The sequence below is a fragment of the Furipterus horrens genome, unplaced genomic scaffold, assembly GCF_987537825.1.
Source record: "Furipterus horrens unplaced genomic scaffold, mFurHor1.1.pri manual_scaffold_3, whole genome shotgun sequence".
In the NCBI taxonomy this organism is placed as follows: domain Eukaryota; kingdom Metazoa; phylum Chordata; class Mammalia; order Chiroptera; family Furipteridae; genus Furipterus; species Furipterus horrens.
The window spans coordinates 55,728,444-55,755,842 of NW_028327173.1; the positions used below are offsets into that span (position 1 = coordinate 55,728,444).

Here is a 27,399-nt window from a genome sequence, read left to right on the forward strand (position 1 = left end):
GGCTCCTACTCTTGCGTTGAAGTCTCCAAGGAGATAGAGAGCGTTACTTCTGGGGATCTTGGATAACGCTTCGTCCAGTGCATGGTAGAACTGTTCTTTCTCTTCAGTGGTGGCGCAGAGGGTTGGGGCGTACGCGCTAAGAATGCTGACTGGGCCGAAAGTTGTTGACAATCGGAGGGTAAGTAATCTCTCTGTGCCTCCTGTGGGTGGCTCTATGGAGTTAACAAGCGTGTTCTTCACAGCGAACCCAACACCGTGCTGTCTTGGTTGGTCCGGAGACTTCCCTTGCCAGTAGAAGGTGTAGTTGGTTTCTCTGATAGTTCCGTTGTCAGCCAACCGGGTCTCCTGTAGAGCCGCAATGTCGATGTTTAGTCGTGCCAGTTCCCTATCGATGACAGCGGTTTTCCTGGCACCATTGATCCACGGAAGGTCTGCAGTAAGTCCGGGGCACATGGTCCTGATGTTCCAGCTAGCGAGGCGAAGAGCTGGAGGCTTCTTTCTTGTTGTTTGCTTGGAATTAACTGGTGCGGGTGTTTTGTGGCCCACTTTTCGAGAGGCGCCTCTCTGATCCCCACGCACCCAGTGGGGCAGGCGAGCCATGGCGAGACGCGGCACCTAATTGGCTGGGGCTGCCCAGCTTGAGGCGGGCGGTAGCTGTCCAGTGAGGTGCGATGACCTCTCCCGCCGTCAGAGGAGACCTCTGGCGCTCGTTTCCTTCGCCAATCGGATGAGCTTATAACCGGAATCTGTCTCCTCCCGTGTTGAGTCGACATCTTGCGATGATGCTGGAGTGTCCTCTCCAGTGAAACTGAAGCTACAGAGCCTGGGCAGGGTGATATGGAGGGTCTGCTGTTGCCCATGCAGCAGATCCCCCCTCTCTTCGCAGCTGAAGGGTCCAAGGGAAAGACGAAGTCAATACAGCTTGGCTTCAGGTGCGCCGCAGGAGTTGCCGGTGTTGACTACAATGTCAAACCGCCTTAGGGACTCCGGCTCCGGATTTTCTGTCGGGGTTTACTCCCTTAGCCTTTCCCCTAAAGAGGTATGCCACAAGGCAGCGGAGGTATTTTTTTTTTGGAGTCAGAGTTTTCCTTCTCTGATTTTAGAGATGTCCTTCCTCTTTCCTCCTTTACAGAGTAATATATTTATTTTAGTCCAATTGTTACAGAACCCCTGGGCTGCTCCAATTGAAAACAAACCCACGGGCTCTTTAGTTAGGGGCCCGATTGCCCGTCGCCAAAATTATAACTCTCAATACCAGAGTTTGGTGAAAAGAAAAAGAATTGTTTATTTAACAGTTATATAGATTTAGTTATTTGCGGATTTCTGTTGTTAAGTCTTATGCTCTTTAAAATACCCACAAACACATATCCTTGCCTCCCCCACTTCCAAACCAGGCTAGTTTTAGGGAAGTCAGAGAAACCGTTTCCCTACTTTCCCAACACAGTTCAGCTTTACCAGCAGCTGCCAATCATTCAATCTGATTGGGGAGGTCCTTTCTGTGCTGTGGTGCCCTCCAGCTCTCAATGCAGGATCGCCTGGATTCTCAGCCTCCTTGCAAACTGCCTTCTTCCTGCAAACCGCACAGATCTCCTCTCCTCCTCAAAACCACATGGCGAGAGCCTCTTAAAGCAGCCTGGAGACCCCTTCTCCAAGCCACATGGAGAAGGCCCCTTCACCAAGCCACGTGGAGGGAGCACACGGGAGAGCGAGAGAGCGAGAGCCCGAGAGCGAGAGCGTGAGTGAGAGCCCGAGTCAGAGCGCCAGAGCGAGAGCCAGAGCGCCAGTGAGAGCCAGAGCCCGAACGAGAGCTTGAGAGAGTCCCAGAGTGAGAGCCCGAGCCTGCCAGAGAGAGTCATACATACATACATATGTCTCAACTAAAGCCCATAGAATCCAACAAGTTTACAGAATCTAAGGCTCAGAAGGGTTACATAACTTATCCAAGAACATGTGATTAGAAGGTGTAAGAACCAGGATATCAACAGAGGTTAGATTGATTCTAAAGCTGCTATACAAAGGCAATCAAAGAAAATAAAAAAGCCAAAAGGATCGGGATACAAAAAGTCAGCTAGATTGAGACTATGATCCAGGGAGTTGGTTTGGTAAAATAAGTCTAAGCTAACTGCAGAAGCAGTGGTTCTCAGAGACAGACCCCTTTGAGAATCTCCTGAAAGTCAGGGACCAAGTCACCAGAAAGCACATGTGTACGCATAAATCTGCCCATAATTTCAGAAGTTCGTAAACCCATGCAGGCCAATCACAGAGGAATCAGTGGACTAAATGTTAACCACACAGGGGTATAAACTCTAATTATGAATGAAATAGTGAAAGTTATAGAAGCTCTTGGTATAGTGAGTTATTTCAAACCATCAATAAGATTTTTCTGCTTAAACTAAATTGTAAGTCCGGTGATTTTTTTCTTAAAACATCAAATAATATTTTTGTTGCTTCACCTTGTCTGAAAAGCACTTCATCTGCCATCAGTGGGCAATAGGCCATATGCAAGGTGCAATTTAGATGTATCTCCTTCCCATCTCCAAGTCAAGATCAGCAAGCTAAAATCAGCCTCAAGTTAGTATGACAAGCTCAGGTTTATTTAGACTGAAGGCAGTGGCCAAAAATTTGGAATAAACAGGAAAATTTAAAACTCCTTAGTGAATCTTCAATTTGATAGGCAGCCTTGGTATTTATGAAGATATACAGACATCTTCAGAGATGTCTGCTCAAGTAAAGGGTAAAGAGAAAAGAAGCAAAATGAACTCTTAGTAGGGAGGGACTATAAGAAACTTGGAAGGTACAATATCATGGATTGAAGGTTTTTATCCCCTCAAAAGTCATGTTGAAGTCCATCCTCCAATGTGTTAGTTTTGGAGGTGGGGCCTTTAGAAGATAATTAGACTTAGACGAGGTTATGAGACCCCCTTGATGGTATTAGTATTCTTATAGGAAAATATCTCTCTTTCCTTCTCCCTCCCTCCTCTCTCTCTACACATTGAGGAAAGGTCATTTGAGAACATAACAAGAAGGCAAGAAGGTGGTCATCTGTAAGCTAGGAAGCCTCACCAGAATCCAACCATTCTTGCCCTCTAACCTTAAGACTTTCCAGCCTTCAGAACTGCGAGAAAATAAATGTCTTATTTCAGCCACTCTTTCTGCGAATTTTGTTCTAGCAGCCCCAGCTAGCATACGAAACCCAGTAGGGGTTTCATAGCTCAATCATCTAGTTGGGGATTAGGGCTGCTTTCTAGTCTTGTCGGGGAACTAAAACATTGAGGGGAAGGTCAGATATTAGGAATCCAAGCAAAGGTGATAAATTAAGCTCCAGGGACAGAGGAAGACATGTTAGATAAGAATTCTACCCACACACAATGAAAGCAATTAGAAGGCTATCCATCAATGCTAACCTCTAGACATTCAGAGACATTGTGCAGGGCAGCAGATAATTTCTCAACTCCACCATGAAGAGGACAGACAACTCCAAATGTACCTCTACCCTTTGTTCTCACTAATTCAAGGCCCTGGCAAGATTGAATCTGACACATGACATATCTATGGGTAGCTGGGGCAGAGCTCAAGTAAGCAGGGATTGATAAAGAACCTTCAGAAAATGAAACAAAACAAATTTAAAAAACTAGAATGGTATAAGAAATATAAATCATCTGTGCAGCCATGCAATCCGTATATCCAACATGAAAACTGAATAACGTATCTGGAAATGCACTCCTCAGAGAGGTCTGAAGGCATACAGCACATTCATTGTACAGATGTCTCTGGAAGTGAAGTGCCACACTTGTTAGTACCAGACCTATTGACTTGAGTAAAGGAGGCTATGGGTTTGCAGAGCAAACCGTTACAGGCTACAGTGCAGCACTGTCTTTACATATATCAACAGAATACCTAAATACAGGAATTAAAAGAGAAAAAGGGGGTAGGAAATAAGAAAATAAATATATGTGGTTACCTGCATATATTGTACCAGAGTATAACACAAATTTAGAACCCAGTTCTGAGTAGAAACAAATCCTATACAACCATAGCCTTCTGGGAATTCTTTTAAAAATACATGATCAATTCCACCAAGTTCTCTACAGCAACAGGAAACAGTGCTCTAAATTTTCAATTTTCCAAGGTAGATTTTGTAAAGTTAAGATTCTCGGGCTCTGGTTAGTTTGGGTTTCTTTATTCAAAGCGATAAAATTTTGTAATTTTCTCCCTAAAAGACTTGCACTTTTTAAAATATTTCTTCTTAGTTACAGTTTTGGTTCTATTGTGAATAATATTTTCTTTTCAATGAAGACTATTTCATAGTCTTGGATCTCCAGTGCTTTATAATAGAATTAACAGTAGTATCCTTATTTTATTTCTGCCTTAAATGGAAATGTTCCTAATATTTCAGCATTGCTTGGTATTTTGTTTTCTTAACAAGAAAATTTGCTTGTTTTCCTAGTTTGCTAAGTTGTTATCATGATAAACATTAATCATATGATTTTTCTGAATCTATTGAGGTGATGATATGGCTCTTCCTCCTTTAATCTGATAATTAGTGTATTAAACATTAATGAATTTTTGAATGCTGAATCATCTTTGTATTGAGACAAATTATAGTCATGATTATTTTTTATATGCTGCTGAATTTAGTTTGCTTGTTCATTCATAATATACCCTTTTCTTATACTGTCTTTATTTAGTTTTAGCAAGGCAATATTACCTTAATAAAAATAAGTTGAGTAGCTTTTTTTCCCATTCTCTGAAATAGTTTGTACATGATAGGAATTACCTGTTTTGAACGAATGCACCTATATGTGGAGCTGGTGTTTTTAAGCAATGTGGTTGGGAGGGTGGTTAATAGCTTATTCAGGTTTACTCTTCCTTCTCAATACAATTTTGTTGATTTACATATTTCTAGAAAAGTATCTGTTTTGTCTGTTTTTACACTTATAAAACTTTTCATACATTCAGTGGTGTTTTTAAATTTAATTAAGTCTATAGTTATCCTTTTTATTATTTCTAACACTTATGTATTTTCTCTTTTCTTCAGTCTTGCTAGAAGCATATCTATTTAATAATAAATCAGGTTTTTTTAGCTGATTAATCAGCTTTTAATTTTTGTTAAATCTATTACTAGTTTTCTTCTACATTAATTTCTGCTATTATTTCATTTTATTTGGGGTTACTTTTTTCTTAGTTTTTTTTTTTTTTTAATCAAATGCTTCACTTATTTTCAGTCTTAAAAATGTATTTAAAGTAGTAAATTTCCTCCTAACTTAGCTCACAGATTTTTAATAAAGAATTTGGTTTTATTTCCTCTTTAATTTATGAGTTATTTAAATCCACTTTTAAATTTCCAAACACATAGAATCTTATTTGCAAAGCACATAGCATTAATACAAAGAAATCTGTTGAGGTTTCTTTTTTTGACCTTGAACACATAAGTTTTACAAATATTCCATGTGAATTTCAATGCAAAAAATGTCTCCCTTTTGTGCATACATGTGCATATTAATCACACTTGCTAATGTTGTTACTCAATATTATTAATGATTTTCTGATTGAGCTACTAATTTCTGATTGTGGTGTATTTCCGAGAGTATAGATTTGTCATTTTCTCAATATATCTATTATTTTTGTTCTTTGTGGGCCGAGGCTCTGTTGTTAAGTACATACAAATATCTTCCATCTCTTTATTTTCATTCTTTATGCATTATTTTGTCTTATATATGTCTCTTGTAATGTGACAATCTTTCAGAAGGTGATTTTATGTTAGTGATAAATTTATGAAATTTACATCATGTTATCCTCGTGTCCTGTTCACTATTCTTTTTGTCTCTTTCTTTTTTTCCTCCCTTCTACTGGATTGATTCTATTTCCAGTATACTTTTCTTCCCAACCGTTAGCTTGGTGTCCATAGTATCTAACACACGTGAAACATTTCTCACGACTGGCAGTCATTCATGCCTTTCACCGTATCTCAGTTCCACCTTTTCTGGAGGATGAGTACTTATATCTTTGTGGTGCCTTCTGGGATGCCTGAAAGTAAATTTCATGTTTGCTACTAGTTCTACATGTTCAGCCAGACTCCACCAGACTGTCAAATTTTGGAAACTCCCTCCAGACTTTTTCACATCATACAGTAACAGAAGACTGACTACAGTTTTAATAAGTCTATATAAAAAATAATGTATATAATAATGAAACTATTTTAAACATAGTTAACAATAAACTAATAAAAGGTCCTTTCTGATTTAACTTGATAATCTTATCTCCTAAAATTTCATTATAAAAACCCTATCATCTTAAAATTGATTTGAAATCTGGAAAGTACTCCATGTAAAGGGTTTCTGAATATGGCCTGGAGAAAAGAAGTATCAAAAGACAGACAGTATTCCAATGGAAAAAATATCAAAAGGTTAGATAGGGTAATTAATACACATAGAAGTCCAGCATGACCATTATCAAAACAAGAATTAAAACAAGCTGCAAACATGAACCCACTAATTTGTCGAAGACTAAAAATAAGTAAGATTGGGAAGAAATGCCTATTGATTAAATTTGGTAAATTGTAAAGTACATGTGGGTGGTACATAGCAATTATTTAATGGATGTTTGCTGTTATTACTGTCAATAATATGATTTTTGCTATTTGACAAGGCTAGGGAATGTAAACTGGTAAAACAGTACTAGAGATTGCATCAAAAATTTTAATGTTTATTCTCTTTGACCCAGAAAATACATGAATTTCAGGAATATATACCAAGGAAATTAGACAAATACATAGTGATGCAAGTTTAAAGATGGTTATTGCACTACTGCTTATAGAAGCAAACACATTAATCTACATGTTCAGAAATATAAAATTGGAAAATTATGATATTTATTACATAGATCATGAAAACTTTAAAAATAGTGACAATCATATATTCATATGGAAAAATTTTCATATTTTTTAAATGCAGACACAAAATTAAACAATAAAACCCAACTTAGTAAAAAAAAAGGTTTATGAATATATATGTACATTTATATATGCAGAAAAAAGCCTAAAAGCTATATACCAAAATATTAGCTCTATTCCTTTGTTTTTTGTTTTCATTGTCTTTTTTTCCAATTACTATTGCCATTCGATATTTTTTGTATTAGTTTCTCGTGTACAGTGTGGTGGCTAGACAATCATATATTCTATAAAGTGGTCTCCCTGATAACCCCAGTACCCACTTGGCACCATACATAGCTATCTCAATACTACTGACCATGTTCTCTATGCTGCGCTTTACATCCCTGTGACAATTTTTTAAATTTTTATTAAATTGATTGGGGTGACATTAGTTAATAAAATTATACAATTTTTGAATGTACAACTCTTTAATGCATATTTTGTATATTGCATCATGTGTTCACCATCCAAAGTCAAGTCTGCTTCTGTCACCATTTATCCCCCACTTCACTCTCTTCCACCTCCACTCACCCCTCTTTCCCTATGGTAATCACCATACCATACTGTTTTCTGCATCTTCTTTTTTTTCTTAATCCCTTCAGCTTTTTCACCCAGCCCCCTAACTCCTCTCCCCTCTGACAGCTGTCAGTCTGTTCTCTGTATCTATGAGTCTGTTTTGATTTTGATTGTTAGTTTTATTTTGTTCATTAGGTTCCACATATAAGTGAAATCATATGGTTTCTGTCTTTCTCTGATTGGCGTGTTTCAGTTATTTCACTCCAGGTCCATCCATGATGTTTCAAAAGGTAAGATTTCCTTCTTTATTTACTGCCTGGTAATATTCCACTGTGTAAGTGTACCATAGCTCTTTTATCCAGTCATTTGTTGATGGGTATTTGGACTGCTTCAAGTCTTGGCTATTGTATATAACACTGCCATGAACATAGTGGTGCACATATTTTTTCAAATTAGTGTTTCAGGATTCTTTGGAGATATTCCCAGAAGTGGATTCACTGGGTGAAAAGCTAGTTCCATTCTTAATTTTTTAAGGAAACTCTATATTGTTTTCCACAGTAGCTGCACCAATCTGCATTCCTACCAACAGTACACAAGGGTTCTCCTTTCTCCACATCCTCATCAACACTTGTTGTTTGTTGATTTATTGGTAGCAATTCTGACAGGTGTAAGGTTCTATCTCACTGTGGTTTTAATTTGCACTTTTTTGATGATAAATGATGTTGAGCATCTTTTCATATGTCTATTGACCACCTGCATGTCCCGTTTGGAAACATGTTTATTTAGGCCCTCTGTCCATAAAAACAGGCATGTAGATCAATGGAACAGAATAGGGAGCCCAGAAATAAACCCACATCTTCATTATCAACTAAGATTTGACAAAGGAAGCAAGAATATAATGGGATAAAGACAATAAGTGGCGTTGGGAAAACTGAACAGATAGATACAAATAAATAAATAAATAAAACTAGGCCACCTCCTTACACCATACATGAGAATAAACTCAAAATGGATTAAAGACTTAAATGTAAGTCTCAAAAGCATAAAAATCCTAGAAGAAAACATAGGCAGTAAAATATCAGACATTTCTCAGAGCAACAGTTTTTCTGATATATCTCCGCAGGCAAAGGAAATAAAAGAAAAATAAACAAAATTGAACTACATCAAACTAAAAAGCTTTTGCACAGCAAAGGAAACCATCAACAAAATGAAAAGACAATCCACTGAATAGGTGAACATACTCATCAATGACACATTTGATAAGGGTTAATATCCAAAATTTATAAAGAACTTGTATAACTCAACACCAAGAGAACAAACAACCCAATTAAGAAGTGGGCAAATGACCTGAATACACTTCTCCAGAGGACATACAATGGCCAACAGACATGTAATTATTTCATATTTTCTTCTTTATATTTATCTTTATTTGTGGGATTTAAAAATAATTCGTGGTTATTTATAATCAGATGAATCAACCTGATTTTGAAAATAAGTCAGTTTTAACCTGTCAAAAACAATTTGCCATGGTGTTTGTTCCACTATCTTCCTTGTTCTTGGACACTTTGCCTTTGTGAATCCTAGACCTTGACAAGGTTTTTGCAGCACCATGATTTTGACAGTCCAGTCACTCAACCATTTAGAACCTTAATCTCAGAGTTTTAAATTAAATTTCATGAGACTTTTCTGGCTGCAGTTTGACACTTCATCCTGATAACCAAATATACACATCTCCCTAGTAAACATAAACTGGTTCTGTCAGTTGAAAGCTCAGATTTCTTTTACAATTGCTTTATTAGCTGCATTCAGTTCACTCCCTGTTAAGTAATCTTCCTGAGACGTATTCGCCTTGTGTGACAACCCAGCTCAGCTGTGAGCTCTGTAGGCTCTATAATCCAAGCTAAAGGCAATATCTACCTGCAACCAGCTGGCCTTGCCCCAGTTCCTCGGAATCTGCTGGTATCACTTTGGATCCTAGATCTTCAGAGTGGATATAGTATCAGATAAACAGTAAATGCTAAGATTTCTAATACCCAGAAATCTATTTTAATAATTTTTTGAAAAATACAAATACATTTAGAAAAACAACTAGACCAATGGGAGCCATATATTTAAATCATATTACTAATTGATCCTGCTTCAAAATATTCACATAGCAAAGAATTATGTATTACAACTATCTGGAGGTGAAATAGCTGGGGGGGGGGTGTTAATGCTTTATTCCAGTTTTTCTTTACTTTTTATATAATTTTGGTGATTTATGAATAGTTCTACAAAAGTGTGTTTTATCTGTTTCTAAATTTATTTGTATAAAACTTTTCATAGCACTTTCTTGTGATATTTTTAAATCTACACCAAATCTGTAGTTTTCTCTCTTACAATTTCTAAAACCGGTTTCAACATTCTATCTTCTCTTTATCAGTCTTGCTAGAGGCATGTCTATTTTATTAGCTTTTTTCCCCAAAAATCAGCTTTTGATTTGCTGATTCCATTGCTTATTTTCTACTGCATTAATGTCTGCTCTTGAACATAAATGTTTATAACAGCTTTATTTGTAATAGTCTCAAATTGAAAACAATCTGAATGTCCACCAACAAACCATGGTATATTCAATGGAACACTACTCAGCAAAAAGGTACAAAATGGTGATAATCTAAATATGAGTGGCTCTCCAATTATGGAAAAGGAAAGAAGCCAGTCAAGAAAGAGTATATACTGTATAACCCCATTTATATAAAATTCTACAAATTACAAATTAATCTACAGTAACAGAGAAAAGATCAGTGCTGCCTGGGAACAGAAATAAAAGGAAGGCTGAATTATAAAGTGGGCATGAGGAAACTTTGGAGTGATAGAAATATTTGTTATCTTGATTGTGGTGATGGTTTCATAGGTGTATACATATGCCAAAACTTGTGAAGTTGTAAAATTAAAATATGTGACGTTAATTGCACATCTATTATATCTTAATCAATCTGTTAAATAAGAGCCCCAAAACACAGAAACAGATGAGTTTATACAGCAAAAAACATAACCAGGCACAATTTAGCTTGATTAGCACAGCTCCTTGGAAAAAGAGAAATGCTTTCTGGTTTTTCTGGTTACAGGAACAAAAACTTGCTCAACCTATTTCAAGGAGTTTTCCTATAAATATACAACTGGACTCTTATGAGACTCCAAGGACAAGGCACCTAAGTACAACAAGGCCTAATGACAATTGAAACTCGGTGCCAGGTCTTGGAAACAACTAATCTAATCATCTCTGTTTGAAGATGTAAGGTTTTTATTTTCCTCTCGTTCCTGGTGATTGTATTTTTCTCTACTCACTTTCTCTGTTCTTCTCTCTCTAGCTATTGGCTTCCAATGCTTCCAATGCTCATAACTTCTATCCCTCCATAACTTTTTACTTGCTCATGACCTTCATGAGTTTCTAATTGCTGGGCTGTCAGCTGCCTACCACCAAGAAATACTTCTTTCTCTGCTCTTTGATTGACTAAATTAATATTTTTATGTCACACTTTTGCCAAAAACTGCTAATCAGCTCATGAACTGACTTCCCTTAGGTCAGACTGCCCATCTCTGGGTCCAAACAGCTGTGGGCAAGAACCAGGCAGGTTCACACATAGTTCAGAATAAAACTGCTTTGGAAGCACAAACTCTAGGCAGGGAAGATTCCCACAGAAGGGGGTACGAGCATGGCAGCCAGTGCTTGACATCTCTAGTAAACGAATTTCATGCTGAAATTAAGTCACAAACAAGGTACCTGCAGGTAGCCCAATGGGCCTCTTGTTGGTCATCACCTTAAATGACCATGCTACACAGACTTTTGACTGGACTAAGAATTCTATTACTATTGCTGCTTGTGTTGAGGTATTTTCAATTTCTTTTAGAATCTTCCCAGGATAGTCCTCTCCCTCTAGCTCTGGACTGTGCTCTCTACTCCTCAGTTCCTAACTAAAGGACCCTTCCCTGTGGAGGTAACATTTACCAAGCACTATGCATCTGATCTGATCTTACAAGCATTCTCTTTACCCTTCCATTGGTTCCCAGGACCCAGGAAAGCCTACCCTTGTCCCTAACTTGTTTCCCTTTTTTTTTTTTTTTTCTGGCTTGAGGAGTGTACACTAGACAGTAAATACTGGTTTTACCCTTTGATGAATCTTAGCTCCTTTACCTATTTTCATATAAACTAGAGTCTGATTTTACACTCTGATCTCATTGGGGGAAAAACTGACCATTTGAAATTTCTGATTCTGCAATTAAAAAAGAAAAATCTGTGGTTCCAATGTAACTACATCTCATGAGGCTCTCCTAAAAATGAATATACAGATTAATCCTTCATGCATAAAAGAAGGAGGTCTTTAAGAGAGCAAAACATCATCACAGGATTAATCCTGGGATCTAAACTAATTAACTATATTTAGTTCTTAAAATGGGGTCAATAATATTTAAGTATGACCTTTGCTCTAAAAATAGAGGAGCCACTGAAAGAGAAATTGGTTTTTCATTGCCAAGGTTGATAGAGTCTTAAGCAATTCCCTAAGGTTTGGCAGAGGTATAATCATAAATTCCTTTACTATGAAATCACTTTTTAGAATAACAATATAGTATATCTGGCCCTATTACTACTGCTAGAGAAAACAGAATGAGAGTACTATTTGAAAAGGAATGGAAGAGAAAAAAATCAGGTATTAAAAAGGTTAATTTGTTTTGCACCAAACATGTACGCTTATAATTACAACTCTATCATTGTTTTTCCTGGTGAGAGAGAGAAAAATACGGATGCTACCAAGAGTTTTGCACTTGCCTCAAAGTCGCTTTAACTCTAACAAGTTATAATTTTTAATAATTTCAATGTCCAAAGAGATGATTGTTCCATTAAGCTGACCTCTCTGTTCTTTGACTCCCTTCCTTACAATAATTATTTCTCTGCTCTGCTTCAACTACTTACTCCCATGATATCTTAGACTTTGTCTTTACTCTAACTATACTCATCCACCTGACTCCTACCCTGTATCTTCTCAGCTCATTCTCTCCAATATTCCAGTTCCATTAATTTTCACTCACCAGGCATGTTAACGCATTGAACCTCTGCACTGCCCCTCATCCCCTCACATCCTCACCCCCACAATGTTTGAAGAAAGAGGAAATAGTCTATACTTACACACTTTTTCACTTTTTCCTCTTTCCTCAGATTTCCAACACTTCCTCGCTCTCTGCTAATAATCCTACTTCCTATTCCACTGAGAAACAGAAACAATCAGAAGAAAATCTCCAACTACTCCCTCCATCACATCTTCCAAACTGTTGGCATCTGAACTCATACTTTCCCACCAGCTAGGATCTTCTCTTCTGGAATGTATGCATACATATAAATTTTTATCTTTTAACCCCAAAGGATTCTCAGATCTATTTTAAGTTTATTTAAGAGCCCCAGGTTAAGAACCACTAATCGAAAGAATGGTCTGTTTTAATGTCATGTTCCCATGAGTTAAAGGAAGGTGGGAAGAGACAAAGGAACATTGGGAGGATATTTACCAGTAATTTATTTCTCCTAAAAATGGGATAGGTTTTGTGAAACAGTGTCCAATTCAAAAGGTCTATATCAAGAGCTGACTCCATGTCTACCACTGAGCAAAATTTAGAAGAAAGGTTATTTGGTATGATGTCAAATATCACCCGATAAATTTCTTCTTACTTGCAAAAGCAAAAATATACCTTAAACCATAGAAGAAACTTCTTGTCGACACTTTAATCAATGATCAAGTTTATCATCACTAGCAATGGGACACACCTGACATTAAAAACCTACTAATGTGATACAATATAAATTACACAGTATGACCTAGGAAGTATCCTTACCAAATATTGTTTAATCTCAACTACTCAAGCCTCAAGTAACTTGCACTTTATAGGAACTACAAGGTCTAGAAATTTTAAAACTCTGAACTAGGGCACTCTTTGGGACAATAGGCTTGGTTTTTTAAAAAAAAAAAAAAAAAAAAATTCAGCCCTGGCCAAATAGCTCAGTTGATTGAAGCATAGTGTCCTCATGACTCATCGGGGGACACCCATAGGGCAACCAGTGAATTGATGACTAGATGGAGCAACAGATCCATGTTTCTCTCTCTCCCTTCTCTCTCTCCCTCTCCCTCTCCCTTTCTCTCTCTCTCTTTCTAATCAATCAATAATTGTTTTAATTAAAATTATTTGAGGGGGATAAAAGATTACAAATTTTCAGTTAAAGAAGACCAAAGAGAGTTAAAACCTAACTACAATATGCAATCATCGATAGGATCCTGGTTCAAAAACTACTGTAAATCAAATTCTTATTTAATGTCACCAATAGGTTCTGCGACTTTAGTTGAAATAAAGTATAACAAAACCATAGGCTAATTGATATAAACAAGAGTTAAGTTCTTATGACAACTCATCATCATCAACATTCTAACAAAACAACATCATTTAAGGACAACTGGGGAAATCTAAATATTGACTATACATTAAGTGATATTAGAGAATAACTAAATTTTCTTAGGTGTGATAAAGGTTTTGTGGTTAGGACAATAACCTCACAGGAGATGTATAGCAAAAATATTTAGAGTTGAAGTGTCTTAACGTGTACATCTTATGGTTCTGACAAAAACAAAATAAACAAAAACATCCACATACACACGTACACATATATATAAACTAATATGACAAATAATTTTTAAATCCAGGTGATGGGCATATGGGTGATTCTGTACTTTTTTTTGTTTTTTTCTGTTTAAAATGTTCAGAGTAAGAAATTGAAAAAAAGAAGACACATGTAGCCAAAAGCTACCCATCTTTAACAGTCCATTTGTGTTTTACCTAGTTCTTTGAAAGTTTTCTTGCTGATTGCATGACAAACTGACTTCTCTTTTCTGAACTACTCTGGTACTTTGACTATGAATTCCGTTAGCTCTTAACATTCTGCATTGTACCATTCTTAATAAATACAGTATGAGTTCCAGAGAATAAAGTGTAAGGTTCTTGCAGGGTAGTACAAAGACAGGCTATAGAAATTAAACAGCTGTATTAGAATGAGATTATGGCTGGCCTTTAGTAGGCAAAAAAGATTGTGAAATCAGTAGCAAGATTTAGGTGTGAGTGATGAGAGCCTAAACTAGGATAATAGCAGAAAAACGGAAAGTCCTGGGGATTATGGGAAACATTTACACTTCTGGCTTTCTTGGGGAGTTTTTATTAGCTTTCACAAGAGGTAACCAAACTTGGACAGCTTTACAAATTCCTGAGCTTTGTAACATTGTTATCAGAGAAATACTGGTTCTTCTCCCCGATGCAGTAAAGAATTACAGATCAGCAAGCCTATTAAGTGTGCACATAGTTTATAAGTGAATGGGGGAGCAAATGCAAGGGTGCCAAAGGCTGGGGTGGCAAGCTCATCATAGGGCGGCAAGAGACCCTGCGGCCAGATGGCCAAGAGTGCCATTAGCACCATGAGAGGCAAGAAAGCCAAGAGAGTGAGTTCTTAGTTCTGAGGACATATCAAGTTGTCAGGATGGGGGTGAAGAAGTTACATTTTGATTGGCAGATAAAGGTGGTGCCAGCTTTTCTCGGGGGGATGTGACTGCCCAAACTTAGGTATGTGTGAGGGTCTGTTAACCCAAATCCTTATTTTGCTCTAGATTCCATTTGTTCATCTTGTTCTAAAACACATAAATGAAGGGAGGCAGTAAATTAAAGTTGGGGCAGTTACCCGAAGTTATTTATGGGCTCTTTCTGTAAGCATTAGGAACTTCCTCTTCCTCATAAAACAGATAGTGACCAGAGTTAGGCAATTAACCAAAGTTGTTTTATGGACCCTCTCCTGCTTTTCTGGCCTTGGGATAAAAGCACAATTTCAAAGGCTTTCCTTCCCAGACAGTGGAAAGGTTACATAGAATTTCAAGGACTGCCCTCCTCCCATGTTAGCATGGTGTTTTCTTGTGATGTTGTAACACCTGACTGATGAGTTAGTGGGTGAGACATGTCTCCCTCTGCTTCTCATTTGACTGTAACATCATCACAGCTCTTCCCTCAGAACTCAGGGTTTAACTGGAAGAGACAGTGACTATAAGTAAATTCTTCAGGCGGACATCCACTTTCAACATCCACTGGCTAAGCCAACTTTATTTAGTATCACGTTACACCCTTATTTCCAAAAACGTTCTTCACATTCGCACTCGTGGGCAGTAATAAATAGCTTGGTAATACTTGGAAAGGTCGAAGTTACCTACGTGATTAAATTACCCAGCTCGTTTAAATTTCTGAAGCACAGAACATCCTTTTGCTTTATTTCCAGCATTTGATAGTAACGTGTGTTTTGATTCCTTAAAGCAGAAACAATTTGGGTTTGACAGTTTCCCCCAGATAAATCGAGGTTGAACCCTAAGAAGTCTTTGCCAACAGAGACCGCGACCTCTCACCCAGATTCCCGGCCTGCCCCGCGCGCCACCCCCCACCATGCCAAGGCGCGTGCTCGCCCTCCCAGCCCCTGAGCCCCACTGCCAAGGCGCCTTCCGGGCTCCCTCTCCGCACTGCGGGGAGCCTCAGCTTCCCCCAGGAGGGAGCCGTGTGTGCACTCAGAGGACCAGATGGAAGCGATGTCTTTCCGCGGACCACCCCTCCGAACAAGTCAGGACCCGGTAGAGCGTTCGACCCCCACAGGGCCTCGCCTACCTAAGTCACCAAGCGAGCCTACGTTAGGCTAAGCCGCGCACGCAGCCCGTCCTGTCCTCCTTCCCTCACCGTCGCCTTTGGTTACTCCGCCCCCTCTCAGGCCCCGCCCACGCGCATCTCGGTGAGCCGGGTCATCAGCGCCGGCGAAGCCTTATAGACTTTTGGCTCTACTTGGTGAGTGAAGGACCGAGTACCCGGACGGCGAGTCAACATGGCAGCGTTGTTTAGGCGAAGCTGCGGGGTGAGCGGGAGAGCGGGGCTGGGTGGGACTGGCGAAGTTGGGGTGTTTGGGGAGAAGGCTTGGGCTGGAGATACGTGTGGCCGGGAGAGGACGGGTAGGAAGCCGTGGTGAGGAAGGAGCCTGCCTCGGACACCTTGGCGCTCCGTACTTGACCTTTGCCTGTGGGCCGGGATTCCAGACTCCGACCTTGCTTTCGGGAGCACCCCCTGCACTCACGGTGGGACAGAATGCGTCCCAGGTTTTGTCTTTCCGTTTCCTCCTGGCAACTGCCCCGTATACAGTGGCGTCCACTTTTGAGAATATACTTTTTATTTCTCTGGTCTGGAACCCTCCACATCCCCCCGCTCCCCACCGCAGGAATCCCACCCTTTCCCGAAGTGAAGCTGTTTCTGAATGGGGCGGGCGTGTTACTGCTGTTGAGAAAACGTGGTCTAGGAGTTCTGTATCCCCAGCCCAAGAAGAAAATCTGAAAGTAAATGTCATTCTTCAATTGAGGTAAACTATGAAGTGGAGAATTCAGATAGTCTGATTGGGGGCCTACAAAGTCACGGGCAAAAGGAAAATGGAGCAGCACCTCCTTTGGATAACTTAATATTTTTAATACGCTTTTGATTTTGTAATATAGAGGAAGATGTTTCCCGTTACGTGTGTTTAAAAGCAGAAGAAAAATCTGTAGAATTCTCCTTGAAGTTTGCATAGCTATATATGCTCTAGTGTTGTGTTGCAGATTCTAAATGGTCTCAGTCTCTAGATGCATTTTGCTATCTTAAATATTATTGATACAGTTCACACAAGACTGCCATTAAAATGCCATTTATAACTAAGTTAAGAAAAAAGTAGTAGTGTTAGAATTTAGAATAATTTCAATGGAGTGTTGCCCCATGTTTGTCATTGCCATATAAGTTAATGGGCTTTGAAGGCAGAAATTGGGGGATTTTTAAAACTATTTTTAACTCGACACCAGAAAAAAAAGACAGATTTTTCAATCTGTTCAAGGAAGGATATAGAAAAACCTGATCCAGAAAACTTCTACCCCTGTATCTCTTCTTTGACATTCCTGTAAAGCTGAGACTCATATGCCTAAGAAATAATACAAAACTGTTTAATTATAGTTGTGCTGTTGTTGCAGAGTTGATGCTTTATTAAAGTTGCTGTCTTTTGGAGATTTGGAATTCTGTTGTTCTGTGCAGAGACCCTAATTAATAAAATGAGTATGGCACTATGCTTCTAAGACGCTATCCTATTTTAATCATCTCAACAAATGATAATTCCTTTTCAAATCTGTTTTCCAGGTTTGAAAAGAAGCTACAAGTTTGTAACCAATCCAAGTTCTCAAAAATATTGTCTGATCTCAACTCAAACTCAGTTTTAGTTTAGCAATTCTAAGTCCAAATAGTGTACTATTTCTATATGGATGTCTACTAAGCCACCTCTCTGATTAAATGGATAACATTAGCATATAATTAACAAGCTGTTAGACATTGTTCCCTGGCTGCATCTACCTTTCCCCCCCAAAAAATCACTGTAAATTTTTGTGAATTATTTTAAATCTAAACTCTTTCAAAAGACCATTTTACATTTTTTGGTGAGGTCTAATTTTTGTGTAGTGGTGTCTCAACACACATTTAGAAAAGTCAGGTTTTTTGATCTAATTGTTGTGGGATGTTTTTGTTCTTTACAGAACCTAATAACCAGTTAGGAGACTTGAAACTGAAGGAGCAGTGTAGCAAGGTGGTTGATGGCATGGGCTCTTGGGAATAAACGTTAAGAGTTAGAATCTTGGTTGCACCATCTAATAGCAGAGCGACTTTGGGCAGTTTTACTTGACTTTTCTGAACCTCAGTTTCTTCATGTGCAAAACAGGAATAAATATAGGGCCTTAATCCTAGGCTTGACCTGGAGAATCAGTGAATTAATATGTGGAAGGTTACTAAACAAGAATAGGTTTGGTCTGTGACAACTAGATAATGAGGACCAGAGGAACCACATTTTACTTCCAAAATAAAATTAATGAAAATTGTAAAGAAATGTGAATTTTCATATTTTGTATAAGTACTTTTTCCAAATTGTATAAAGTATGTTGTTATTTTGAAAGGGCTGTTTAAATCAAGGTATTTGACAATCTGTGTTGTCACTTTACATGTAGGTGATTCTCTGTAAGTTAAAAGTTGTTATCTACAAACTTTGGACAGTTTCTTTTTGCAGATTTTGAAAAACATAAGCAAGTTCAGTTCTTGATCTTTTAGTATATTGTTCAGTTTCTCTTTCAGTGCCTAACTTACTAGAATTGCCTAGGAATAGCTCCATCAGAATCCTTTGAAATATAAATTGTGTAACTTTGGTCATCCTCAAACATTTTTCAAGAGTTATGTGGTTTTTAGTGTGGTAATTTTAATAATACAAGTGATTATTTTTGTTTATAAACTCAGAGTATAAAAATGGATTACAAAGGAATAATAAGTATATATCTGGTTATATTTTTAACATATCCCTTTGAAGAAATAATGTGTAAATAAGGTTGGACAAAAGTAAGTTTACAATTGTGAGTACTTGAAACAGAGTTTATTCTTGTATTACTTATTGTATTATTTTCCATGCAAACAACTTTAAAACTACTTTTGCCTCACTCTATATGTCAGATATTAAGACAAGTAGTTCATTAATAGTTTAGAACCGGCAAACTTAAAAAATTAAAGGGACAGATAGTTAAGTTTGGGCTTGTGGACCATGTGGTCCCTGTGGGAACTATACAGCTTTGTTGTGGAAGCAGCAATTGACAATGTCTTGTGGTTGTGTTTGAATCAAATGTAATTTACAAAATTGGTGGCTACCATGGTGTGCTGCCCCCTGGCTTTGAACACTCTAAGAAAGCTTATAGACAACAGCAGAAAATAAAGAACATCGTTTTAGGCTAATTTGTTTTCTGAAATAGAGTAAGGTAGATTAGAAAATGAGGTAGATCCTCCAACTGGAAGATTCCCAGAGGCATACCTGGGAAGCTTACAGGGACAGGGCATCAAAGTTGATGGACTGGGCGACTCTTGCACACAGTACATAAAGTACCATCTTCTTGTAGCCGTAACCTCTACTTAATCACAAATGTCCTAGAGCTTGTAAGTAAAATTTCCAGAATAATGATTCTAATCCTGCTACTACTCCTGACTGTTATTTGCCAGGAAAACACTCCACTTTAGTAGTATAAATACTACTGATTATACTTTCATTGCTTAAAAAATTTTTCCTTTCTGATAGGTGCTGAGATATCTAGTAGTTGGCTTATTTAATATAGAAATCAAATTATAGTTGAAGGCATTTAAGTAAAGACTCAAAAACTCTGCTGAGTGGTCAAACAAGTTGCTCTATTGACTTATAATTGTCAGTATTCTCTTATTTGGTTAATGTTTAATTTATCAAGTTACTATTAATAAAATTGTTCTTTACAGGTCCTGAGAAATCTTTCTCGTTTTGACTGGAAATCACAACATACAAAAGCTGCCCTACAACGTGAACAAGGATCAGGATTTAGTTTTGGTATGTATTTTGTTCTGTCCTTTGACTTTAAACTTGAATGTGTTATATATATACAGCTCTATATATGTATTTGTCTGGAATATGTTTATTTAAAAATACTTAGTAATGTCTGTCAATGAATAGAGTCAATCACCATCCACAGTCACACCCATTCTTCCTGATCTCGTTTTCTTCTTTAGCATAATTACTTTACTATAGGTCTATGTTAGTAGCTTACATATATTCCTGCCCTTCTTTCTAAGTATGTAGCACAAAATAAATAACAGACTTACTGATACATATGATAGACTAGGATACTCTATTTTACATTTATTTTTCTTGTTATATCCTGACATTTTCACTACAGTGATCCCTTATCCCGGGTATTACATTCTAGACCTCCCCCCCGCCCCCCCCCCCGCGATAGGTGAAAATCCGCGAAGTAGGAAACTTACATTTATTTTAGTATTTACTGTACAGTACCGCAAAATCCCACGATATAGCGAAAAATCTGCGATAAATAATTAAATATAATATTTTTTAAAATCCCTCGATACAGTGAGGCCTCAGTAAGTGAACCACGATATAGAGAGAGACTACTGTATACAAAAGTAACAGTCATTTGAATGATCTCTGGGCTCTCGCCAAACTGTAGGTATACCAAATGGCAATTTATCATGTGTTCCCTTCATCCACTTCAATAAACTCTCAACACTGTTTGCACACTTTGTGAGGGGCCCAAGACTTATCTTGATCACCAAGTTTTACTTTAAAATATGCAAAATAGGCTTGCCCAACAAATGCGCTGATGTTTGTCCTTTCAATGGGAATGGTGAAACTGCCATACATATAACAAAACAGATCAGGGTTGTTTAGGCACTTACCACGAGAAATAACAGAGGCAGACATGATCTGAAGAAAAGGAAATAAGTACGTTTGTAAATAAAAAAATTAATTCTGCTGACTCCTTGTATACAGACAAGAACTCTGACTACACTTGGGAATACAATTCACTATATAGAGCAGCACACAAGCTCTCACCACACTGTCTCATGTGTAACTGAATAGCTTAGACAAGTATGAACTTGTTGCTGGTCTTCAAAGTCACCCCCTACCCCTCCCCACTCGAAGGAGGTTTGCTCTCAGCCAATGGGAGAGCACTAGTGCTTCCCTCCATCCAGGCTAGATCCAGGCTAGATCCAGCCTAGAGTGGTCGCATTAGGATAAGCGGTAGAGAAAAACTTGATGTGATAGAAGAAAACTTACTGCAGTTTTGAAATCAGCATGCCTATTTAAGTCTAAAACAGCTGAAAAATCAAACTCAATAGGAATTACGTTAAAAATTGTTCCCCTAGTCTTTGACTTTCTGGTTAATAAGGGGTTAAAATCTTTATTATAAGCATAGATTTCCACTGCTCTTTCCATAGGGCTTTTTCCCTTAAGTCATTGTGCTATTTTAATGTTTTCTAAATAACTTTCCCTTAGAGTTGACTGAACAGCAGAAAGAATTTCAAGCTACTGCTCGTAAATTTGCCAGGGAGGAAATAATCCCAGTTGCTGCAGAATATGATAAAACTGGCGAGGTGGGTATATACATTTAAAAAAATTTTTTTTTTACTCCTCAATTACAATTGGCATATAATACTATATTAGTTTTCAGTGTACATCTCAGTAGTGAGACATCATATAACTAAAATGATCATTCCAACAAATCTTGTACCCATCTGACACCATACATAGTTATTAGAATATTATTGACTGTATTTCCTATTCTGTATTTTACACTCCCATGACTATTTCGTAACTACCAATTTGTGATTCGTAATCCTTTTACATTTTTCACTCATCCCCTCAACCGCCCTCCCATCTGGCCAACATCAGAATGTTCTCTATCAATGAGTCTGTCTCTGTTCTGCTTGTTTATTTATTTTCTAAATTCCCAAGTGTTGATACATATTTATTGCCACTTTATTCATATTTTTTATCTTTTTTTCCCCTTTTTTAAGATTTTACTTATTTATTTCTAGCTAGTGGGAAGGGAGAGAGAAAGAGAGAGAGAAACATCAATGTGTGGTTGCCTATCCCACACCCCCAACTGGAGACCTAGCCTGCAACCTAGGCCTGTGCCCTGACTGGGAATTGAACCGGCAACACTTTGTTCGCAGGCCAGCGCACAATCCAGCTTTTTCCTTTAAAGAAGACCCTTTAACACTACATATAATACTGGTTTGCTGGTGAACTCCCTTAGCTTTCTCTTGTCTGGGAAGCTTTTTATGTGTACTTTGATTCTAAATGGTAGCCTTGCTAGGTAGAGTAATCTTAGTCATAGGTTCTTGTTTTCCGTCACTTTGGATATCTCTTGCCAGTCCCTTCTGGCCTGCAAATTTTATGTTGAGACATCAGCTCACAGTCTTTATTTTTTTAACATTCTTCCGAGGACTTCTTTTTCATTGCTTTTAGAAACAGAACAAGGGGAGAGAGAGAGAAACAGAATTGGTTGCTTACTGCTTTTCTTTTGTTGCTTTTAAAGTCTCTCTTTGTCTTTAACCTGTTGCATTTTAATTATGTTGTGTCTTGGTGTGGGCCTCTCTGGGTTCATCTTGTTTGTGTCCTAGACTGTATTTCTATTTCCTTCACCAGTTTAGGGAAGTTTTCTGTCTTTATTTTTTCAAATAGGCTTTCAATTTCTTGTTCTCTTTCTCCTTCTGGCACCTCCATTATGTGAATGTTGGTATGCTTGAAGTTGTCTCAGTGGCTTCTTACGCTTATTCTTTCTTTTTTAAAAAAACATTTTTCTTGTTGCTTTTCTTATTGGGTTTTCTTACTTCTTTATATTCCAAATTGCTGATTTGACTCTTAGCTTCATCCATTCTACCATTGATTCCCTATAAATTGTTCTTCATTTTAGTTAGTGTATCCTTCATTTCTGACTGGTTCTTTTTCATGGTTTCCATGTCTTTTTTTTTTTTTTAATATGCTTTATTGATTATGCTGTTACAGTTGTCCCAATTTCTTTTCCCTTTGTCCCCCTCCACCCAGTGACCCCCTCCCTCCAATTGACCCCCACCCACCTTAGTCGATGCCCTTTGGTTGTGCATATAGTTCTTATCAACATCTTCCTATCTACTCCACTCCCTCCTACTGTGCTTCTTAATTCCTGTACCATCTCTCTCCCTTTTCCCCTTTATCCTTCCCAGCTGACCCCCCCCCAATATGTTCCCTATACCTATAATTCTTTTTCCACTCTTGTTGCCTACTTAATTTGCCTTCGTTTCGATTCCCTAGCTTCTGTTGTTGGTTGTTGTGATACAGTTTTCATTTTAATGTTCATAATTTTGATCCTCTTTCTCCTAAACAAGTCCCTTTAACATCTCATATAACAGTGGTTTGGATCTAATGAACTCCTTCAGTTTTACTTTGTCCTGGAAGCACTTTCTCTGCCCTTATATTCTGAATGACAGCTTTGCTGGATAAAGTAATCGTGCTTGTAGGTTTTTGCTTTTCATTACTTTGAATATTTCTTGTCAGTCCCTTCTTGCCTGCAGAGTTTCTTTTGAGAAATCAGCTGATAGTCTTATTGGGACCCCTTTGTATGTAATTCTCTTCTTCTGTCTTGCTGCTTTTAAGATGCTCTCTTTAGCCTTAATTTTTGACATTTTGATTATAATGTGTCTTGGTGTGGTTCTCCCTGGGTCCAGTTGTTTTGGAACTCTCTGTGCTTCCTGGACCTGTAAGTCTAATTCCTTCCCCAAGTTAGGGAAGTTCTGCTTCATTATTTTTTCACATAATTTTTCTATTTTTAGTTCTTCTTCTTCACCTTCTGGCAACCCTGTGATTCGGATATTGGCCCGCTTATAGCTGTCCCATAGGTTTCTGAGCCTCTCCTCATTTTCCTCCCTTTATGTTTCCTCTTTCTGCACTGGTTGACTGTTTGTTCCTTCTCTATGTTCCGATTTCTTGATTTGATCCCTGGTTTTCTTTCCCTCACCACTAGTTGCATATGTGTTTTCATTCATTTCAGCAGGACTAGCCTTCATTCCTTCCCTGTCTTGTTTAAGATCTGCTGTCAGGTCTGTAAGCATTTTTATAACCAATTCAACTGTGCCTCAGAAAGATTTCCTCTTCTGATCTGTTAGATCAGATATTTGCTATCTGGTCAGCTGCATGATTGGGATCACTATCATGATCTCTGCCATCTTGACAGTTTTGTGTTTGCCTTTGCTTCCCAGGTGGGGTTGTCCACCTCCTATGCTATAGGGGGCGGAGCCCTGTGTACTCGTCACTACCAGGCGACCCTTCTCACCACGCTGTGGCGTTTTGTGTGTGGGGGCGGGGGTCCAAGATGGATTCTTGCTGTTTACTCTCCGCTGAGAGACCGGGAGCTTCTTCCCCCATCTCCACCCCCTCCAGGCCTCACAGTCCAAGGCAGTGGGGGGGTCTGCCTTCCCCAGTATTGGAGTCGCAAGCTGACGGGTCTGGTCTGTAGCCGGGGTTGCCCCCCTGGTGTTTCTCGCATGTTTTTAAGTACGGGTGTCTGTGCTTACCGCCGTCCCGCCGCCGTCACCGCAGCTGCCACCAGCTGCCAGCTTGACCTCTCTGCCCTGGCTTCGCCCCTCCTGCCTGTCCAGACGAGCACCACTTGTTTATAACTTCATACATTGGACTTCTGTGTAGCTTTATTTTCTGGAACTTATCTTATTTCTGGTTTTGCAGTAGATGTATTCCTTCTTAGTTGTGGAGGGAGATGGAGCGTGTCAGTCTAGGCCTCCATCTTGGCCGGAAGTCTCCATGTCTTTTTCTGTGCTGTTGAAGTTCTCTCTAAGTACATCTACTTTTCCACTCAGTGCATGGGCATCCTTAAAACCATTGTTTTCAACTCTGCGTGTAATAGCTTGCTTGTTTCCATAATGTTTAGTTCTTTTTCTGGAGTTTTGTTCTGTTATTTCATTTGGAACATGTTTCTTTTTCATCTCATTTTGGAGCTTCCCTGTGTTTGTTTCTATGGAATAGGTAGAACTGTTGCATCTCCTGGGCTTGGTAGAGTGACCTTATGTAGTAAATGTCCTGTAGGGTCCAGTGGCACAGTCTTCCCATTCACCTGAGCTAGGCACTCCTGGTGTCCGCCCCCCCACCCCCACCCCATGTGGACTGTATACACCCTTCTGTTGTAGTTGAGCCTTGATTGCTGTTGGCACATCAATGGGAGGGATTTATCCCTTGGACAATTGGCTGCAAGACTGACTGTGACCACTATGGAGGATCAGCTGTGCGGGTGCCCAGCACACTGAGCAGGAGTTACTTCAGTGGGGCTCTGATGCCCACCAGTACTGCCCCTTGACTGTGTCAGTTGTGGAGGTGGTTGTGTGGTGCTTCAGTGTGATCTGAAGTTGTGCACAGGTGCACTGGCTCTGAGGCCTCTGGGAGGTACAAGCCAAGGTCAGCCATCACCTGTGTTCTGCTTGGAGCCACCTATCATGATTTGCGGATGGCTGCTACTAGTGCTAGGCTTAGAGGTGCCCACAAGAAGCCAGGCTGTGAACCAAGGCTGGCTGCTGGTGGGGCCAAGGGTGGGGCCACTTAGCAAGAAGTATGAAGCACGATGAGGCCAGAGGTTGCTTGTCTGAGAGACTGTATGAGAGTCTGGAGCATGAGTCATGACAAGCCACGGGTTTGGAAAAGCCACTGGAAACAGCTTGGGTGGGCCTGCAGGTTGGGTGGGGCAGGGTCCCAGGGTATCACCAGGGTGAGGTGAGCAGTTTATGGAGACTCAGATATGGAGCCCTCTTCCCTGCTCTGTGGAGAAATGGCTGAAAAAAGGAATGTTGGCCTCTCCCAGCACTGCTGTCTGGGAGAAAGCTGCCCTTCCAGCCCTCACCCTGATGCCAGCCAGTTCAGTTTCTCCCTGTATGTCCCTGGAGACTTTCCAGTGGCTGCTCAAGTGCTGGAGCTCAGAGTGAGTGAGCCCAAGTAAGTCCGTGTACAGGACCTTTAAGAGGAACTGCCTGGGGGTTCAGAAGCCCTCCATCTCCATCAGCCACAATCCTCACTGGTTTTTACAGCCAAAAGTTATGGGGACTTCTCTACCAAGCACTGGGACCCTGGGCTGGGAGGCCTGGTGTGGGGCTGGGACCCCCCACTCCTCAGAGGGGAACCTCCAAGGCCTTGATACTCCTGTGTTTTTTATCTGCCACACATGGGTGTGGGTATGGGAGCAGCCCCTTCTGCATCTCCACCCCTCCTATCAGTGTCCATGTGCCTTCTTTAAATCCCTACTTGTAGGACTTCCATTCTGCTGGATTTCAGGTGGTTCTAAATGGTGGTTGTCATTTAGTTGTAATTTTGATCTAATTTTGGGAGGACGCAAGTATTACATTTACCTATAACTTTATCTTGACCAGAAGCCTCTATGCATTTTAAGGAGAGAAAATCTTTTACATTTTCTATAAGACTACATAATAAAATATCTGGATTTTTAAATGTAACTGGCTATCTTCTTTAATCTTTTTTATTTTCTTTTAGTACCCTGTCCCCCTAATTAAAAGAGCCTGGGAACTTGGTTTAATGAATACACACATCCCAGAAAGTTGTGGTAAGCTTTCTTCAAATTTTTAATCCTGAAATGCATATGAACAAGAAAAATTGTGAAACTAGACTCATTCTTTCAAATATTCATTGCCATTAAATATTGGCTTTCCACCTTTGTCTCCCTGTTCAGACTTCAGTATTTGCCTGCTTCTAGAAGACTTGTACTCAACACTTTGAGACATTTTTTCTTCTTTATAATAGGTTCCAACTTTAACTTGATTCTGAACCTTGGCAACTTTGACAACTTGTTTGTAGAGCTAGTCAATTTCTTGCTGGTCAATTGTTGCATTTTAATGCTACCTTTGAGTTTATTTTACCGATACTTTTTCTTTTCTGTGAGGTTTTCATTCCTTTCCTCAGGTTAAAGGGTCAAAGCTTTAGTAGAGTTGAATTAAACTTTTACAAAATCAAGCTGAAACAGGAAAACAGGTCTAGATTACAAATAACTAGAGAATTTTTTTGAAAGTTTTTAAACTTACTTTAGAGAAGTATAATTTATTACTGTGAAAACTTACTTTAGAGAAATATAATTTATTACTGTGCTAGCCATAACACATTTTTAGTTTTGTGGGTTATAGATATTGTATTTGCGAATTTGCTTTTAAAACCAGTTAAATGATCACTTCTCAGCCTTTTGGCTAAGATCAGGTGTACTACTTATTTTTAGTTTAACATCTGATAATGTCCTCTATTCGAGGACAACGTATTCAGTGGGTTTTTGGAGCAAGGAGGTGGAATAGGAGTTTGCTCTGTTCGCACTGCGCATAGTCCCAGTATTGCAGTACTTCTAGGCGTAGTGTACCCCCTGGGGGACCAAATAAGTAAATAAAACCAATTAGGTCATATTAAAAGTAATTAAAATAATTTACCTTTATTTAAGTTGAGATGTACCACATGTATAATGGAATTT

General features: G+C 38.9%; 1 protein-coding gene and 1 non-coding gene across 2 annotated transcripts in view; both read left to right on the top strand.

The window, feature by feature from the left end:
• The first annotated feature begins 15,991 nt into the window (after positions 1-15,991).
• Positions 15,992-27,399, top strand: part of ACADM (acyl-CoA dehydrogenase medium chain) — a 34,238-nt gene continuing 22,830 nt past the window's right edge. Inside the window, exons 1-4 of the mRNA XM_090269630.1 lie at positions 15,992-16,394; positions 19,838-19,925; positions 21,390-21,487; positions 26,424-26,493. Coding sequence (XP_090125756.1) covers positions 16,365-16,394; positions 19,838-19,925; positions 21,390-21,487; positions 26,424-26,493 — 286 coding nt within the window. The 5' untranslated portion in view covers positions 15,992-16,364. The remainder of the gene's footprint in view (positions 16,395-19,837; positions 19,926-21,389; positions 21,488-26,423; positions 26,494-27,399) is intronic.
• LOC150015118 (U2 spliceosomal RNA) lies at positions 27,108-27,296 on the top strand. Its single transcript, XR_016510244.1, has one exon. It is a non-coding gene; the product is annotated as a U2 spliceosomal RNA (small nuclear RNA).